This window comes from Rhinatrema bivittatum, chromosome 2 (assembly GCF_901001135.1).
Source record: "Rhinatrema bivittatum chromosome 2, aRhiBiv1.1, whole genome shotgun sequence".
NCBI classification, from domain to species: Eukaryota; Metazoa; Chordata; class Amphibia; order Gymnophiona; family Rhinatrematidae; genus Rhinatrema; species Rhinatrema bivittatum.
Window position 1 is genome coordinate 485,825,863 of NC_042616.1, and position 19,887 is coordinate 485,845,749.

Sequence of the window (19,887 nt, forward strand, 5' to 3'; positions counted from 1 at the left end):
GTCTCCTAACCTTTGGAGTGAAGCTTCTAAATTGGCCCGCTTCAAACTTTACTAGGGCTGAGTTCATAAATTTTAGGCTCTTAGTTTCATTAGGCTCTTACATTTAAGTTCCTAAAAAGTGGATGACTACAGGGTAGAGCTAGGCTGAGGAAACAATGGTGCTAAGTACTAATTTTCAGAAGTAAGCACCTAATTTAGGAGCTTAAATGTAGGTGTTTAACTTTTAGGCCTCTAGCTATATGTGAATTTTCAGCTGAAAACTTAGGCTCCTAAATTCAGCTGGAAATTGCTAATTTAGGGGTCAATTTTAAAAGGAGCATGCATGTGTCCATATGCGCGCGGTTCCCAGTGCACGCACATGGATGCAATGATAAAATCCACATGCGCATGTGCAGGAGGTGCATTCAGGGGTGGCAAATTTTCCCTAAATATGCGTGGTGACATAATCAGGCGTCCCCCAGTTCTCTAACCCCCTGCCTAACCTTCCTTCCCCTTCCCCTCTCCACCCAGATCCCTAACACCCACCTAGCTACCCTAATTTTTTTTTATTTTGCTATTTACTGCTCCTCCGGAGCAGAAGCAAGTTACAAGCGACAGCCAGCTGCCGGTGCATGCTTCCCCAGGACAGCGTAGAATGGCGCTATCCCAGCCTGCCCCGCCCCCTGGAGACGCCCGGCACTTGTGCACGTAGCGGGGTTTACGCACATGGCTGACCCGTTTTAAAATGCGCACGGTGCGCACAAGGCCCAGCCATGTGTGTAAACCCCATATTTTATGTGCGCGGGCCTTTGAAAATTTGGGCATTAGGTATCTAAAGAGCCTAAATTTAGGAGCTCAGTTTTTTTTATATCAACCCATAAACCCTAAAATTTAGGGACCTAAATTTAGGCCTATATGTCATACACCTACATTTAGGCTCCTAAATGTAGTTCTGAAAATCAGTGTTAAACATTTCACTTCGGAGGTAATTTTCCAAGGAAATACACACATAAGTGTAACATACTATCATAGCAATTTTCAAAAATCCATTTTAGTGCTTAAAGTTCTCTTATGCATGGAAAACCTCTGGACAATTCAAAGGCATATTATTGTAGCAATTTTCAAAAGCCCACTTACATGGGCTTACATTTTTAAAGCATGGAAATGCTTTTGAAAATTACCCCCTATTGCTTCCTGCCCTAATTCCACCCCTATAGTCACCCACTTTTTAGGATCCTACATTTTGGATCCTAGTGAAACCAGAAGCCTAAATTTAGGGGCTCGTCCCTAGTAAATTTTCAAAAGTGCCAATTTGGGAGCCTAACTCCAAAAGGTAGGAGCCTATAAGCTCTTAGAAAATTGACCCCCTACAAGTACAATTGTGTAAATATGTCAGTAGGTTGTCAATGCATTAGGTTTGGTTTTATGATTTATGTAGTGGGGTTGGCTAATTTCTAAAAGCAGCACTATCTTTCTAAACATAAAAGGTGCCAGTACTCACATGCAGGATGCATGTTTCTTTCTTTTAGAAAACACAGGACAAATCAAGCAGGTAGAGGAAATAGGTGCCAGTAGTCAGTACCGGCAAGTACTTTTTGAAATAAAAGCCCTGGGTACATGTTCATGTATGCTATGTTTGTGGGTCGGTCAATATGCTATTTGAATTAGATTTTATGGGATATGTTGTTATCCAAAATTGTTGTAAACTCACCTAGAGCACTATGCATCAGGCAGGAAAGAAACGTGCTAAATAAATAAATAGAAATAAATCTTATCTGTGTTCTGCTTGCACCATATATTTATGTATATGTTATATACTGTGCATTACATATGCAAACAATGCACATATACTGTATGCGTAGAGAGAGAGGGGCACATAATGGTGGAGTGTTAGCAGTACCACAGTTGTAGCTTTAATGGCGGTTATATACTAAATTTGAAGTTTGCCAAGAAAAATGTGTTTTGGTTTGTTGGGGGTTTTTTTGTTGTTGTTTGTTTGTTTTTTAATTGACGGGTGTCATTCCGAATCTCTGCCCCTCTGCTAACAACACTGGGTCTCGATGACGGTTTTAGAAAGGGAAGCAAATGGTTTTGAGAGCTGGAGACGGTAGTGAGAAACCGTCTTCATAAGAAATCCTGAACGCTTTTATTTCTTTGAGGGCATGCTCTGTAGCGTTCTGTCCGAGGACCTCTTCGGCCGAATGGGCACAGCATCGAAAAGCCATTAGCTGTGAGAAAGAATGTGTTTACTCGGTTGCTCGGCGCTTGCCTGCGGGGGGTGCCCGGATTGGTGGATGTGGCCGCAGTGACTAATTACAGGGAGGGAACCCGGCACAGGAGCCAGCGAAAACAGCCCCCGCTTCCCAGCACGTCCGCGCGCTGGGCTGGCAGGCCGGGGAGGCAAGGTTTGCGTGCTCATTTGCAAATACATGTCTTAAAAGAAACCCAAACAAGCGGCTGGCTAGCGATGGCCCTTTATTTATTTTTTTTTTTTGTCAAGCTAAGGAATAATTTAGCAGGCAAGCTCGCAGCACTGCTAGGGGAATCCTGCTCAGCACCCATCTGAAGCAGGATGTTCTTATAGATAGATGGAGAGTTCCTTGGAGGAAGCTGCGGTACAGTAAAAGTCCTGAAGGGAAGCAAGTCTACATCCAAGAATTCGAAGTACGTCGTTCGGAGTGTGAACTGTATGTGCAAATACTCGGGGGCATTGCAAGTACCTTGTGCATACAATAAGTTGTGCAATTCCACCACATATTATGTTCATCCCCCTCCCCCCCCCCCCCCCCAAAAAAAAAAAACAACCCCCATCAAGAACACCACATGAATGCTGCAAATAATATGGCTTGTGTGGTTTTTGAGAATAAAGTGTGAATCTGCTAGAGACTTGCAGAAAATGAATTGCGTGTGCCAAAAACTGTGTAAACACTAGCGCTGGGAGCCTTTCACCCAATATCCAAAAGCTGGCCCCAGTGTGCCCTTAGGGTGGCTATGGATATTCCTGTCTTCCACACATGTCTTTCCTGACCATGGCGCCATGAATTTCTGATGAGGAGTGTGTGGCGTTAGACAAACCTATTTAGCAGCTTTCTCGGCAAGTTCACGGTATCATGGGTGCTTGGGACCCAGAGGAACTCTTCAGCTTCCGCTGGGATAAAGAATAAAAATAACAATGTTAGTGCTGTTCTGCCTAATCTAGAGAAAGCAACAGAGGCAAATTAAAAACTTTGCAAGTTTAACAGCACAAATCTCTCTTTTTTTTTATTTACTGAAATAAAGTTAGCAGCAAAGGAGGGATTAGAAGTCAGGTTAATCAGGAGTGTATGAATGTATTAGCTAAGGCCTACAGCACCATTAAAGGCAATATTATTCATGACATAAAGCCTATACATACATACCACATACAAAATATATTCTGTATGGCCATATGATATTCCATATAGAATGTACTGTACATGTGGGGCCAGCCCAGCAGCTCAGTGGCAAATGCTGCGATTCCCCAGCTAGGACTCTGCTCCCTGGGTTGGCTGGGACGGGGGAATGCTGCAGAGGCAGGGCTCATAGCCCCTGGGATGAGTGAAGCTCCAGTCATTGCTAGACAGTGATGCCTAGTGGCCAGACACAAGGTCCAGCTGGGTGTGTTAGGAAGGGAGCTGCTGTCTCTGGCCCCTGACTGGAGACCATTGCTGTGATGACCAGGATATTAAAATGGGGGAAGGGGAGGGGAAAATTCAGGTAATTGTGAATGAAAGCTCCTGGTGCCATAGTCCTACAGAGAGGCTAGTTTCATTTCAGCTGGAAGCCCAAAGAAGCAGGAGAAAACCACTGAGCCAACAAACAAAACATAATGGGCCAGATTTTATAACATGCACGCGGACGTAGATTTGTTCGCGCAATCCGGCGCAAACAAATCTACGCCCAGTTTTATAACATGCTCACGCAGCCGCGCGCATGTTATAAAATTCAGGGTCGGCGCTCGCAAGGGGGTGCACAATTGTGCAACTTGCGTGCGCCGAGCTGAGCAGCCTTCCTCCGTTCCTTCCGAGGCCGTCCCGAAATCAGAGCGGCCTCGGAGGGAACTTTCCTTCCGCGCCCCCCCCCCCCCCCCCCCGGCACCTTCCCCTCCCTTCCCCTATCTAACCCGCCCCCCCCAGCCCTATCTAACCCCCCCCCCCGACCTTTGTCGAAGAAGTTACGCCTGCCTCTGGGCGCAGGTGTAACTTGCGCGCGCCGGCAATCCATCCCCTGGCCCGGTGGCTGTTCCGGTCAGGGGATGGAGAGCCCTGCCCCCGGAATGCCCAATTTTTCAAGCCCCGGGACTTACGCGCGTCCCGGGACTTGCGCGCGCCGCAGAGCCTATGCAAGATAGGCTTGGCGCGCGCAGGGGGAGGCAGGGGTAGGTTTTCGGGGGATACGCGCGTAACCCTTTGAAAATCTACCCCGACGTGTATATTAATGTTCCTCTATAAAATTTTACCTATTGATCACATTTTCTGGCTTTCACTAAATTGGTTAAGTTTGGCCTTTGCAGTTAACAAAGAAGTGCTCGTTAATCTTCAGATGGCACTGGTAAGTCCCCATTCCCTCCATCCACAAACATTTTGGGGTAGATTTTCAAAGGGTTACGCACGTAAGATACACGCATAACCCCCGAAAACCTCCCTCTGCCTCCCCCTGCACGCGCCTATCTTGCATAGGCTCGGCGGCGCACGCAAGCCCCGGGACGCGCGTAAGTCCCAGGGCTTGAAAAAAAGGAGTGTTCCTTGAGTGGGGCCGTGGGCGGGGCGCCGGCCCGGGAGCATTCCGGGGCGGGACCGAGGCCTCCGGAACAGCCACCGGGCCGGGGGATGGAGAGCCAGCGCGCGCAAGTTACGCCTGCGCCCAGAGCCAGGCGTAACTTCTTCGACAAAGGTCGGGGGAGGGGTTAGTTAGGGCTGGGGGGGCGGGTTAGATAGGGGAAGGGAGGGGAAGGTGCGGGGGGGGGGGGGGCGGAAGGAAAGTTCCCTCTGAGGCCACTCCGATTTCGGGGCGGCCTCAGAGGGAACGGAGGAAGGCTGCTCGGTTCGGCGTGCACAAGTTGCACAATTGTGCACCCCCTTGCGCGCGCCGACCCTGGATTTTATAACATGCGCGCGCGTGGCTGCGCGCGCATGTTATAAAATCGGGCATAGATTTGTTCGCGCCGGGTTGCACGAACAAATCTATGCCCGCGAGCATGTTATAAAATCTGGCCCTAAGCCGTGAGCCCTTTTCAGACTTGTGTTTAAATTAGAGAAAAGTGAGCCCTGGCTTAACTGCAGCTCCGACTGGGACCATTAAGAGATATGGCTAACTCTTTTCTAAGAATGGGGCCCTGTATATCCAGCCTCATCCTGTGATTCTTTACCTCTGCAAAAGTGTTTGCCTGTTCATTGGTCTGTTTCTTCCAGGACTTTAGTTTAAAAAAAAAAATTATTTACAAGTGAGTTTTTCCTAAATCGTAGAATGGGAGAAACCCTTCTGAAATAGACCACCCCAAGAGCTCTCTGCCGAAATGCAGTCAGATATTTAGAAAACCGCAACCTGGCACTGGGTATTCTCAAACCTAATCCTGATAAAACGTTCCCCCCTGGGGCTGACCCTGCTGTTCAGACTGCGGCACGAATGCGGGTCAGGCTAAGGCACTCTTGATCCCTTATCTTGGAAGACAGCGGTCGCTGATATGGTGAGCCTTGCTAGTCGAAGGAGTGACGCCAAAGGCAGGGTTCTCCAAGGAGACTCGCCTCCAGCTACTCCGGGGCGCATGCATCACCCGGGCAAGCTATTAGGGTGGAAGAGTCTATCAACAGAGGCAAAAGTGGGGGATTAAAATTAAAGAAATGTAAAAAAAAAAAAAAAAGCAACACTCGGGCTCCAGGAAAGTGACAGGTGAACCCGCTGTATCTGTGGCATGTGCTATATGGACAATGCCTTTTGACAGACGTCCTCTACATGACCCTGAATCTGCTCCATTTGGAACACTAGTGCCAAATCCTCCCTGCCGTCTATGTACTGTAGCCAAAGCCAGCCTGCAGTTAGGGGTCACTAAAGCAGCTGATGGTTGGTTAGTCAGCGGGATAACAGCTCTTAAAAAGGAGAAAGAGCAGAACCTGGCAGCTGCCCAGCTCCCTTTCATAAGCGCTTTAGCCAAGGAAAAGAAAAGGGGTTGACTTAAGGGGACAGGATAAGGAGATGGGAGCTGTTCTGCTTTATTCTTTTGAGATACTCTAGTATCTGGATTAACACAGCAAGAGTACTGACTCTTGACCAGTAGACCACCACTCCTAGAAATCCTATTAGTAAATCTATATATTGTATCATCATCAGTTCAACTAGTACCACAAGCACAGGACAGACGGTCAGAGAATGACAACCATTGTAAATGTTTTGGGGGGTTTTTTTTTTTTGCAACTCTTAAAAAGAAACGAGGCTTAGATGTATCACAGTGACACAAGCAGGAGAAATTCTGATGTGCTGCCCAGCAATCCAATCCTGAAAAGAGCAAGGATAAGATCAGCACGCACCTGATGGCCAAGTTTACAGTGGAGCTTCTGGTTTGATAGCCAGGGATGCTTTAAGGTTTCAGTTGCACTGATTCTCCAGCTAGAAAAACAAAACCGAATATTACTGGCAAGTTACAGAAGACACTAATGCTCTTAAAGGTAAATTTAAAAAGAGATTCATGCATAAAGGGCCACATATGTGTGTATGTGGCCCCTGCGCGTGTACTACGCATTTTATAAAGGGTTCACGTGTGTGTGTGTGAGCAAAATTGTGTGTGCAAAAAAGGGGACGCTTATCAAGTTGCACTTTTCAAACCTCCCAGAATGAAATGCAGATCTGTAACCTGCGTATATTTACACCTGCTAATTATCTGGCGCAAGAGAATAAAAGTCTTTATTGACAAATACTGACTGGATGTAGGTAACCAGGGGAGAGTTTAAACTGATGAGCTAGAGATGGGCTGAGCAAACTGGCGGGCGAATTGGGTAAAACTAGCAACTACCTTCACGCTCGCGTGTTTTAAAATTCACGGGCTTGCGCATGTAAAAGCCGACAGGTGCTAAGGAAAATGCGCCCGTCTAATCTCCGCATGTAAATGTTTAAAATTAAGAGCATAAATACATGCGTGTAGCAGATGTGTGCCACTTATCTGGATACGTTTTATTTATTTACAAATGTTTATATACCGTCATTCGGTGGGTTCCATCATAACGGTTTACAACATTTCAACTTCTCCGGCTAAGGGATGGCTTTGTTGCCACTTAGCCAGATAAATCTTAAAAAGTGCTACTTATCCAGTTACATAAGATGCCCAGATGTCTTCAAACACTGTTTATCTGATTATCTTACTTATTCGATTAAGAAGTGCTTTTTTCACTTATCCGGGTATCTTTCTTAGCTAAGACTTAAACAGAATCCTCCCTGGTTTTTTCAAGTACCATTTCATAGATATAAAGTACCAGGCCAAACCTTTTACAAATAAAACAAGGACCATTCTTAATGTTAGTTATGAAAACTGTAATGTTTTCCCAAAATATTATTAATTGTCTTCTGTTTGTGTGCTCCTGCCCAAGCTTGTATCTGCCCACCCCTTTCTCTGCTTTTTCTTATAGAGGGTTGGTTGGGGGGCAAAGATTACATTTCTTGCTGATTCACCCGTTAAAGAAATTGGCTCCTCTCTCCATGTTAACCTTCTCAATTTACCCACTGGCTGTTTCCTATGTGGACTCTTCACTCCGATTATCCCCCCAAGGAAGCACCTACTTTAATTCCTCTCAGCCACAACCTGTCTTAGCTCATAACCTCTTACATATGTTTATTGTGTGTTTCTTGATTTATTGTGATTGATCTTGATTAGATTGTTAGCTCTAAGGTGTGGGCAGAGTCTATTATATGTGGTTGTACAGTGCTGTGTATATCTGGTGTGCACTATTCAAATTGTGATAATAATAATACTAAGTCTTTCAGTAGCTCCTACTTCCTTCATAACCCCCTCTCCCCCCCCCCCCCCCACCCAGCCACTAATATACACCTTCTCCCTTCCTCCAATTCCTTGATACTCCCCCTTCCCAAAGGTACAGGGTCAATGTAAATACCATTTTTCTTTAACAAGAAGCTTGGTGATAAAGTCCTTTGCTTCTTCAGAAATATCATGAAATGCGTCGTCTTCGAAGTCCCAACTACAAGCCAGGATATTGTTCAGAGTCTCATTGTCATCTTCACCCAGGAAAGGAGATAGCCCACTAAGACTGCGGCCATAAAAAAAGTATAGTCACAGAGGCCCATAGGAAACCACAGCCATCATTAGCAGGGAAGAGAAGGAGAAAATAGCAAAGAAAAGATCATTCTATACATTGTAACAGCATACATTCAGTGCTGTGTATGTCTCATAGCACTATGGAAATGATCAGCAGTGTTAACAGTAGTCAGCCACGATAGGAGTACTTTCAGCACAGGTAAAACAATCATTACAAAACACTGGTACTACCACACTTGCTGGGGTATTGTACTCATCTACCGATGAGCAAAGCGTATGGGAGACAATCACTCTCCAGGAAAACAATGTATGGAGCATTCTTTGAATAAGAACTGGAGGTGATACACAAATGAACGTGTAAAATTTGACACTCATCAAAAATTCACATTAGAAAATCTGGAAGTATTTCAAAAACATGTTTGTTTTTTTTCGAAAAGACGTTTTGATGCACATGTGAGTTTTTTGATGGGTATCATAGTTTATATGTTTTTTGTTTTGGTTTTTTTTAGGGGGGAATGTTTAGTATCTCATAGCACTGTGTCATTTTTTCAAAATCCAGAAGATTGGAACTGGGAGCTATGATTTAAAACATCTGGGTTTGATCTATGTGATGGTGCCTACATTGCATGAGAGCATCCCACACTTTGCTTTCCGAGACTTCCGTGTGCTTTGCTCACTGGTATAAGAATACCCCACTGAGTTTGTTGGTGCTGTTCTTTTGTGATTACAGCGTTGCTTGGTTTTCTTTTTCTTTCTTTCTTTTTTTTTAGTTCGCATAATTGTTAATCCCATTTTCAGTTTTAATTCAAAAGGAGGCTGTGGAAAACTACAGCGGGGCGAGAAAATAATAATAACTAAACCTGTACCGTCTACATGTCTGAGCCTTACACAAACGGAAACGTGTTGCTTTGGTTTACCTTGCATACTGTGCAATAAAACCTCAAATAAATAAAACTGGACAAATTCAACCCCGATTCTCACTTTATGACAAGCCAGGTTTTCGATTTATGTGTGCCAGCTTTCAGAAGTGACTTGCCCTTTTCCTTTGTAAGCTTTTGCTCGTATTTTCTTTAGAAGTTGGAAAACGCTGAGATGGATCTTTGCTGCCCTTAACTTTGCCACAGAAGTATTTGTGACACAGCAATTTCAGTGGCAGAACCAGTTAAAACTTTCCCCCTCCCCCCCCCCTGCCCCCAGATAAAAAAACAACTCAGCATATTTTCAAAATAGAGAGAGAACTCAGCAACAAATCAGTTCTGGTCAGCAGAATAAACTGAAAACTCTTCAGACTAAGGATGGCCGTGTAGTGAAACAGCTTTGTAGCAAGAAATGCCCTAATATGCTTGAGCCAGCCGTGGAAGTGTACTTACAGCATATAGGTAATGACACCTATGCTCCACATGTCCGTGGGAAAGGAGACAAAATCATAGTTCACCACTTCTGGGGCAAGGAACTCAGGGGTGCCGAAGTTTACTTTCAGCTTTTCTCTGGGTTTGTATCTAATGAACACAAAGGAAAATGGATGAGAGCACAAGCGCTGAAATGATTCACGTGGAGAGCATCTGCCAATTGAAAGCCAAGGACTGCTTCTGATGTACTCTACAGCTTCTGAGTAATTTAAGGGTCTCATCTAATTATCTGCAGCTTGAAGTGCTTGAACTGTTTCTCAGACAACTGTCAAAGTCTCTGCATGTTTATTGGAATTGAGAACAATTATAGTTTAGGTTCTGGTTTACAACTTTTTTTCAAGTTTAACTTCCTTGGTAAGAATAATAACCCAAGCAATAGCACTAGCTGGACTCGACAGCAAACATGCCTGATTCCACAAAACCCTCGGTTTTGCTTCGGCATGTGTGTGTAGCGTAGATGTATATTTGAGGACCATCGCTGTTTGTATTCTTATACTACTGGGGGAATTCTGCGCAAATGCACAGCACAGAATTTGCGCAGAATCCCCCTCCTGTCAGAATTTGCATTTTTTGCGCAGAATCTGGAGAAAGACCCGGTGGGCCGTAAGTGAAGCCCATCCTGCTTTCAGCGAGGAGCAACGAGGCCTGGTGGGCTATGAGCGGAGCCCATCTACTGGCAGCCAAAGAAGACAGAAGCAAGAAAGCCTGTAACAGAGGCAAGAAAGCCTGTGAGGAGAGAGAGAGGAAATGTGACAGTGTGTGTGTGAAGGTGCATGTGTGTGACAGAGAGAGAGAAAGAGGGATCATAGTGAGGTAGTGTGTGAGTGAGAGATTGGGAACCTGTATGGTGAGCGAGGGTGTGGATGAGGGATTGGATGTGTCTGTGTATGTGTGTCTGAGGGAGGGTGCATGCTTGTGTGCAAGAGAGGAAGCCTATATGCAGAGGTGTGTGTGTGAATGAGAGAGAGAGGGAGCGTGTGTGAGGGGATGTATGTGTGCAAGAGACAGAGGGAGTCTGTGTGAGGGGATGTGTATGGTATGCGCGCACAAGAAAGAGAGAGGGAACCTGTGTGAGGGGCTATATGAGAGCTGGGACAAACTCTGGAAGTGGTGGGCTGGGGGTGGAGATAGAGTGAAAGGGGAATGGAGAGATAGTGGAGAGTGGAGGAGATGGAGCTTGAGAGGACAGAGTGAAAGGGGTCTGGCCAGGGGAGTAGGGAGAGATGGTGGAAGGGACACTCCTACAGGTACTTCTAGGGAAATTCTGCTCAAAATATTTAAAACGCTTCATCTTTGTGTAATAACGTTTTACTTATTACATTTTAAATTAATTACCGGTACTCAAAAACTGTGATGTATTTTGTGCTACTTTAACCAATATAAAATATGCAAAATTTTGCAGAAGTTTTCAGAATTCCCCCAGGAGTAATTCTTGTCTCTGTTGAACCGCTTTGATGTGCATTTATAATTTTAATGTTACTGTAATTAATGTTAACCAGTGTGATCCAATTAGCGAAATATGAGCGTTCAAATAAAATATTTGAGAAAACTAAGGTATTGCCACTGGTCATACTGTCTCACATGGCCACGCTTCAAAATCCAGCGGTATGCTAATATACCATGACACATTTATCAAAGTCAAAGGGATTTTGAACCTTAATAGATGGCATCGGAGTGTATTCTGATGCCCTCCAAATTTCAACAGAGACAGTTGTACATAAAGGGCTCAAAGTCAGTAGGCTTGGTGAGCTGATTTGCTCAGGGATGGGCCTCATGTTATGTGAGTACGGATTTTGAAACGCCGAGGACTGCGGAGTATGGCTGACCAGTGCCACATCTGCCTCACACAATTCCCAGGGTGTTCCTCTGAAATCTTTGCTAAAAATGAATGAGAAAAGAACTTGCCATGGAGGTGATGAGCTTGAGCTCCAGGGAGGGAAGGAAGCCAGCTGCCCTGGTACAAGAGTGCTGCTGAGGTTAAGTCTTTCCGGAGACTTCCCTCCAAGCCTCAACTAGCGAGGGATCTGGCGTCATCCCAGCCATACTGCCATACTTCCAAAGCATTTGGGAAAATGGGGGTATAAGAATTAAATTAACCATCAATGCCAAATCCTTAAGCATCAGCCCCAAATTGTTCATTTCAAGCATGGCTACCAGGCATGGAGATCTTTTGCTGGACAAATGAGCGCAGCAGGGGACACCAACCAATAGCAAGGCAGCTTTAAAAGTGGTTGATGACATCACAACAAGCTGTAACCTCACTGGAATTTCAACTCACAGATGAACAGTGAAAAAATGATTAAAACAGTTCTTTTTTTTACTTTCCAGAGCAAGACATATTAGGATAGCCTACAAGTACACAAATCATACTCCAGAGCATGCACTATGGGATTCTGGTGCTCTTTCTGGGTGCTGAAGACACAAAGAATTTGATCCTGTGCCTCACAAACCCACGAAGACCTGTGTAAGAATCCTTTAAAGCACAGAAAAGTGCCACAGTGTTATTGCTTCCCATACTGCCCACCCTAACATCTTTGCTCTCAATTTAATTCCATGATTTGTCAACATTTCCTGCAGACGTGAGCACATGCTTCATCACAGCACCAGCTACGGAAACCTGCTGGTAACCCTTGGCATCCTGCCTTTAGTGGATTAGCAGCAGGTCTCACCTGCCAGCTTGGCACATCGGAATTCCTATAGTTTTGTAATCCATTATTAATTCAAATAACAAATCATTTTAATAGGACCAGGTTCAGGATCAGTGCAAAAGTAGAGCACAAAAAGTGCAAAAACCTGAGAGTCAATTTCTTTGCACAATTTCGAAAAAGCATATCTTTTAACAAAGGGATTAATTTCTTGCAACTTCTGTAAAGGAAAAAAAAAAAAGCTGAGCAAGTAAAAGAAAAACTTGTGCAAAACGTGCACGGGGGCTTTTGCCCCTCAAAATGCACAATTTCAGAACTGAACAAATGTCTCTTTGAACTTTTTAAATAGTTTTTTCCTTTCTTTTTTCACTTCCACAGCTTTTTCTGTGGATTTTTTTTTCTTTCTTGATGCTGCAGGAAAGAAAGTCCTTGGACAAAAGATAATTCAAAATTATGAAAGTGAACTGACTTGCAGGCTTCTTGTACTTTTTCTTATTTGCCCAAAACGTAAATCCAGTCATGGAGCCCTGATTAAAGACCACAAGGTCATGTGTTATCCGGCACACTGCTCCAGTGCCAATAATACACCATATAACATAGCTTACTGCCAATGTTTGCTTTTTTTTAAATCACATAGGGACAGATGCAATAAAAGCACGTGGTAAAATGGCGCTAGTGTTGAGCGCCGTTTTCCTAATGCACGCACATCCACAACCCCTGGGCGCCCGATGCAGCATGTAAATTAATGGCCACGCTAAAATGGACGTGCAAGGGAAAAATTGTGTGTCTCTAGCGCTCAAAAGCACAGGCGCCCTGGAGACGTGGCTGTGCCAGGGGTAGTAAAATGGACGCTCAGTCTGATGAGCATCTGTTTTATCCCACCATAGATAACTCACACACATGGTGTGCATGCATGCCTGCAGTGTGTATATTGTGCGGCCACAATTTTATTTTTTTTTTGTTATCGAGCCCTTCCTTTTTTGTAAATTTCAATCTCTGCAAGCTTTGGATCTTAGTATTGCAGCGATACCAAGTAGGAGGAATCACTGACAGTGGGATCTGTTGTTTTTTCTTGAGCCCTTGGCTCGCGGTATAACTTAATGCCAACTCTGGGGCGGGCATTAAGTTTTGCCACGTTAATGAGTGTGCGTTGCGCGCCGGACGATTTTCTGCACTGGGGAGTAATAGCTAATAGCCTCATCTACATAGCACTTACATGCGATGAGCGCTATTAGCTAAGCGTTTGTTTTGACATGCGTTTTGGACACGCTAATTCCATTACTGCATCGGGATTTATTCTAGGCCATCCAAAATGCACGTCCAACCACGTATTAAGCTGTGCGCTAGGCTGAGCACCCTATATTGCATCGGCCTGAGAGTATACCATATTAGCCATGCCGATGACTGGCAATCACTTGCTCTTAATGTGTTTCATAGAAATGATAAGTCTTCTCATTTTAAAGTTAAAAGAAAGAATTAAATTTGTTTGAAATAAGAATTGAAAGTATAAACCAATAAATGTATGCACATTTCTTGGTATAGTTAGCATCATTTGTGGACATAAACCTACCTTCGTGCCAGTCCAAAATCAATAATTTTTATCTGATTTGCAGCTTGATTCACACACATGATATTCTCAGGCTGCCAAGAGAGAAAAAACACATAAACATATTTACCTTACATACTCCTCTCTTAATGGGATAGGCGCAGCTAAAAACCTGGCAGCAGGCTGAATGAGTGTCTAGCTGCAGCTTTCCGCAGCCTAGCTTGGCCTTGGCATACCTGTTCTCCTGTAGCAATTGACAGGTCAGTCAGTGCATGCAGTACCAACAGCGTTTCACCTCAAACTGCTTCTCAGTTTGATATAATACAGGAGTTAGGATAAAAGCCTCATTAGGGGGAGTTAGGGGAGTGGAAAGGAGGAAAGTACTTCTCAATCGGATTTTCTGTCAGCTCCCATATTTTTAAGTCTTTAATGAGCTGACAAACCCAGCTTTAAAATATGAAAATGATTCTGTACTTCTTTGAAGCTTATCTGCATGCCATAGATTTCCGATCCCAGTCTCCATTTTGGCAGCGGCTGTCTAGTCTGGCATTAATACCATGCGAGCAGCCAGGGAAGTCATCCTAACGCTCTTTCCCTGTATTTATTAAACAGTAGGGCTAATGGAATTCACATGCTGAAGTCCTCTCCAACCATCCCAAGGTCCAAGGTCCTTGAAGAATGACTGCAGACAATCCAGTCTGGAATTCACTGCTGCCATCACCCTCACAGCAGCACCGGTCTTCTTACAGATGGATTACAATCTACAGCTGTATTTTTTTATTATTATTATTATTATTATTATTATTTCCACCAGTTTCCAACTGGTTTTTGACTGCAAAGCATACTGCTGTTAGCCATCTTGGAGTGTACTGCAGACTGGTTCAGAGAGCAAAACTTCAACTCCACTGTATTCTGTTTACAAGAAAATTTGTAAAATATCTTCTCGACTCCTTCGCTTTCATTTCACTCCTATGTATTTTTAAATGTTCAATCAATGCCAGTGATTCACAGTTTTGAGAACATATCTTGCAGCTTTCCATCATGGGGGGAAGTAACCCCCAATCCTCATGGACAACAATCCACTCAGGTTTACAGCCTATCCCATTAGAGCACACGTGAGACAGGTTTGCATGCAGATGAAGCAGTGTGCATGCAAACCTATCTCACATATATTCATTAACGATGTTCTGAAAACTTGAGCGGACTGGTGTCCGCTGCATATCCCTTGCTCCCTTTTCTTATCTGTTCCCTTCCGTTTTTTTCTCATTTTCCTTCTGCAGTGACTGCAGTAACAATAATGCGCCTCCATATCGATGAAACAGGGCCCCAGCGAGCAGCAGGAAGCTCCTATCTCCTGTCTGCTGCCACTCCTGCCTTCTCTCTTAGCTTATTGGTTTGTGCAGGGCTGGCTGAGAACCAATAGGCTGAGGGGGAATGTGGAAGAGGCAGCTCCCAATAGAAGCACTGTCCCCTGCACTAGGGGAGGTGATGCACACTAGTGCTTCCTGCTTCGGCGCTGTTTCATCGATATGGAGGCGCATTATTGTTACTGCAGTCACTGCAGAAGGAAAATGAGAAAAAAACGGAAGGGAACAGATAAGAAAAGGTGAAAAGGGGAGAAAGAAAGAGTAAGAAGGAGAAGAGGAAAAGCCAGGGCCCTGGACAGATGTGAGTAGATGAAAAGCACAAGCAGATCTATGGGAGGTATGAGGGATAGGTAAAAGAGAGGGGGGAAACGAAAGACAACTGTAGAGAGGAAAAAATCTAGAAGAGAGGAAGCAAAGTATTGCTCAGAGGTTTCTGGTACATATGATGAGGGTAGAAATCGTTGTGTAAGAGCTGATGTACCTTTCATGCTGATTGCCCTTATCTGGAAGAAAGGTGAATCAGCACCTGTACAGTGATGTCTACACTAGCGGATCACAGAGCCCAAGTGTTATGGCTATGGCTGCTGTGCAACCGCCTCACCACCAGAGGTTCCTCAAGAGCTTGCTCTCCTGGCTGGTCCAATCTGCCCTAGTCAGCTGCTCTATGTCCCGGACCGTCTTTATAATCCTGCCTACCCAAGACTCCTGTGCTTCGCCATCGAGCTCGTTTGGGCTCCCTGCTCTAGCCTCTCTTGCTACCTTGCCCTCAGGTTTCTGCCCTGCTGCCTTGCCTTTGGGCTTCTGCCTTGCTGCCCTGCCTTGGGCTTCTGCCTTGCTGCCCTGCCTTCGGGCTTATGTGTTTTGGTTCAGTGTTAGTGCTGTCCTGGTCTGTCTGTCTGTTCATTGTCAGTCTGTCTTCCTCAGGTTCCCTCAGTTTCAGTTCACACATACTCACAGTCTATATCACTTTTACCTGCACACTAACCTGTATCCACTCTTACCTGCACTCTGCTCCTGTGTTCTGACCATCTTTACCCGCACTCACTTCCATACATACTTCCATACATACCTCCATGCTGCTTATGTGTATCAAGCTCACCCTTACCTCCACGCACCTTGTACCAGAGACTCCCTCTAACCAGCACCCAGCTACAATCCAGCTCCACAGGTTCCAGCCCGCACCCAGCTACAATCCAGCTCTACAGGTTCCAGCCAGCACCAGCTACAATCCAGCTCCACAGGTTCCAGCCAGCACTCAGCTACAATCCAGCTCCACAGGTTCCAGCCAGCACCAGCTACAATCCAGCTCCTCAGGTTCCAGCCAGCACCCAGCTACAATCCAGCTCCACAGGTTCCAGCCAGCACCCAGCTACAATCCAGCTCCTCAGGTTCCAGCCAGCACTCAGCTACAATCCAGCTCCTCAGGTTCCAGCCAGCACTCAGCTACAATCCAGCTCCTCAGGTTCCAGCCAGCACTCAGCTTCAATCCAGCTCTTCAGGTTCCAACCAGCACCCAGCTACAATCCAGCTCCTCAGGTTCCAGCCAGCACTCAGCTACAATCCAGCTCCTCAGGTTCCAGCCAGCACCAGCTACAATCCAGCTCCACAGGTTCCAGCCAGCACTCAGCTACAATCCAGCTCCATAGGTTCCAGCCAGCACTCAACTACAATCCAGCTCCTCAGGTTCCAGCCAGCACCCAGCTACAATCCAGCTCCACAGGTTCCAGCCAGCACTCAGCTACAATCCAGCTCCTCAGGTTCCAGCCAGCACCCAGCTACAATCAAGCTCTTCAGGTTCCAGCCAGCACCCAGCTACAATCCAGCTCCTCAGGATCCAGCCAGCACTCAGCTACAATCCAGCTCCACAGGTTCCAGCCAGCACCCAGCTACAATCCAGCTCCACAGGTTCCAGCCAGCACTCAGCTTCAATCCAGCTCTTCAGGTTCCAGCCAGCACCCAGCTACAATCCAGCTCCACAGGTTCCAGCCAGCACTCAGCTACAATCCAGCTCCACAGGTTCCAGCCAGCACTCAACTACAATCCAGCTCCTCAGGTTCCAGCCAGCACTCAGCTACAATCCAGCTCCTCAGGTTCCAGCCAACACCCAGCTACAATCCAGATCCTCAGGTTCCAGCCAGCCCCAGACTCCTTGCCAGCCAGTACTCTGCTCCACAGGTTCCAGTCATCACCCAGTACTATTCACTCCTGCTTCTCTCCACCCGGGGGCACCCCTGCAGGTGGTGTTCTCTACATCTGACCACTGCCTAAACGTAACACCAAGTTTGCAAAAGTGACCAGAAAAACTTGGAGCAGAGGGGGAGAATCAGTAAGCGAACTGCCCCTCCCTCCCCGCCGACCCGCATCACACACACACAGAAAAGACAAAAATAGCATTTGTTATGTTGAAGTAGTAAATTCTAACTACAGCACCTAGAGCTGGCAAGAGTGGAGCAGTGTGCCCTAGTTGAGTCTTACATATGTAACCCCTTTTTCATGGGTTTTGTTATATCCCAAAGGACACACAAAATAATTTTATATCTGGGGCTTTCTTTGTCACTTCTTCTTCCCCTTCAGTTACTTCCCAAGGTGTGAGTTCTTTGGTCCGTCATCTCCAAAAGGTTGCAGGTTCCCACTCAAGTGTAACGTCTCAAAAAATAGTAAAAAGCCCTTAACAAAGTCTAACCAGAGGCCAATCTCCAGACAGGCAGGGAGTGCCTAGGAAAGAATAGCCTCCAAACTGTATCCTATGAGGGGAGTAGGCCTCACTCTAAAATAAAATACTCTGAGAGCTCCTTATTCTCCTAACACTGAACTCAAATGCCACACTAACCTACTCCTAGCCCCCACTTATAGGAAAATAAGAGATCACCCACTTCAGACATGCCTCTGAGGGAGGTGCTTATAAGTGGTATCTCCTTCTAGTTGACTAATTCTTTTGGTAGGGACCTAGCGCCATCTAGTGGCTGACCAGGGGGTCACCACACATTTTAAGTTTCTTACTAATGGACTCTCACCAGCTCTGCAACTCTTGATAAGATACTCCTTTTTCATATAATATTATTTAACACCCCCCCCCCCCACCACCACCACCACCACCACCACCACATCTCTGCATGTATTAACATACATAAATGAACAGCAAATAGAACATGTGATAGCTTAATATTTAAAGTCACATTCCAGTCACTGGATTCTTGGTGCGATCAAACTTTTATTGGATTAGCATTTCAATTTTCTAAGCTTTCAAAACCACAAGGGTCATTTCTTCAAATGTGCATAGAGATCACTGATATGCCATCGTATGTAGGAAACTATATTCTCTTGTTTTTTGACAAATATTATGCTCTCCGTTAACTTCTTGGCTATCTCATATTTCAGATTAGCCTGATTCCTATGTATTCCAAGCTACATTCTTTTAGTTCCTATCTCTCCCTCCCCACTTCTATTAGGTAAGGTAACATATTCTATATGTTACCTTATCTGATGTAAACCGATATGATGTCCCCACTAATATCGGCATAGAAATTTAATTAAATAAATAAATAAATAAATAAATAAATAAAATAAACTATGTGATTTCACATGTGCATGTTCAACATTTTCAGATAACTCTTATGTCGATATAATAAAAGCCAGAGGTGGCTGGTGATAACTAAACAGGGAAGGAAGTTACACTTTTGTAGGGGGGGGACTGAAGGATATGTCCCCCCTATAGATCTCTTCATTAGTGTGGCTCCCTATTTCTACCATACCCCTTGTAGTCTGAGATTGTGTAGACAAAAGCCAGATGAATATTTTTATGGACCTCTTCCGCTCGCTCATAGGGAGCCATCATGAGTAGCAGGGTTTGGGTCTGAAGATGTTTCTGTGCACACAGGAATAGCCTGCTCTCTAGTTCCCTAGTGGAGGAGTAACAGAGATGCAGGAAGCTTATGCCATTGTGTACCCTTCAGGAGGCTTGCCTATCATGGTTGTTTAAGCAGCTGATCAGCTGCAACATAACTGTGTGACTGGGAGTACAAACATCAGAGAGATAGGAACCAAATACAAATTAAGTTACCCCATAGAACACCTCAATTGCTTATGTATACAGAGGCATTATGACATTTTACGTTTTATTCGCCATTCCCTTTCTAATAATTCCCAACATTCTGTTTGCTTTTTTGACTGCTGCAGCACACTGAACTGACGATTTCAATGTGTTATCCACTATGACGCCTAGATCTCTTTCTTGGGTTGTAGCACCTAATATGGAACCTAACATTGTATAACTATAGCATGGGTTATTTTTCCCTATATGCATCACCTTGCACTTATCCACATTAAATTTCATCTGCCATTTGGAGGCTCAATTTTCCAGTCTCACAAGGTCTTCCTGCAATTTATCACAATCTGCTTGTGATTTAACTACTCTGAACAATTTTGTATCATCTGCAAATCTGATTATCTCACTCATCGTATTTCTTTCCAGATCATTTATAAATATATTGAAAAGTAAGGGTCCCAATACAGATCCCTTCCACTGAGAAAATTGTCCATTTAATCCTACTCTCTGTTTCCTGTCTTTTAGCCAGTTTGTAATCCACGAAAGGACATCACCATCAATCCCATGACCTTTTACTTTTCCTAGAAGCCTCTCATGAGGAACTTTGTCAAACGCCTT

General features: G+C 44.9%; 1 protein-coding gene across 4 annotated transcripts in view; it reads right to left on the bottom strand.

Moving 5' to 3' along the window:
- MYLK4 (myosin light chain kinase family member 4) overlaps positions 1-19,887 on the bottom strand; it is a 278,506-nt gene that overhangs the window by 1,679 nt on the left and 256,940 nt on the right. For 3 of the 4 annotated variants that reach the window (XM_029590534.1, XM_029590535.1, XM_029590533.1), the window contains 5 exons: positions 13,882-13,952; positions 9,628-9,756; positions 8,097-8,249; positions 6,522-6,600; positions 3,055-3,127 (listed from right to left, as the gene is read on the bottom strand). In XM_029590534.1, the coding sequence (XP_029446394.1) occupies positions 3,080-3,127; positions 6,522-6,600; positions 8,097-8,249; positions 9,628-9,756; positions 13,882-13,952 (480 nt within the window). In that variant the 3' untranslated portion in view covers positions 3,055-3,079. Of the gene's footprint in view, positions 1-3,054; positions 3,128-6,521; positions 6,601-8,096; positions 8,250-9,627; positions 9,757-13,881; positions 13,953-19,887 lie in introns of those variants that run through there. The other variant, XR_003854695.1, reaches the window with a different exon arrangement.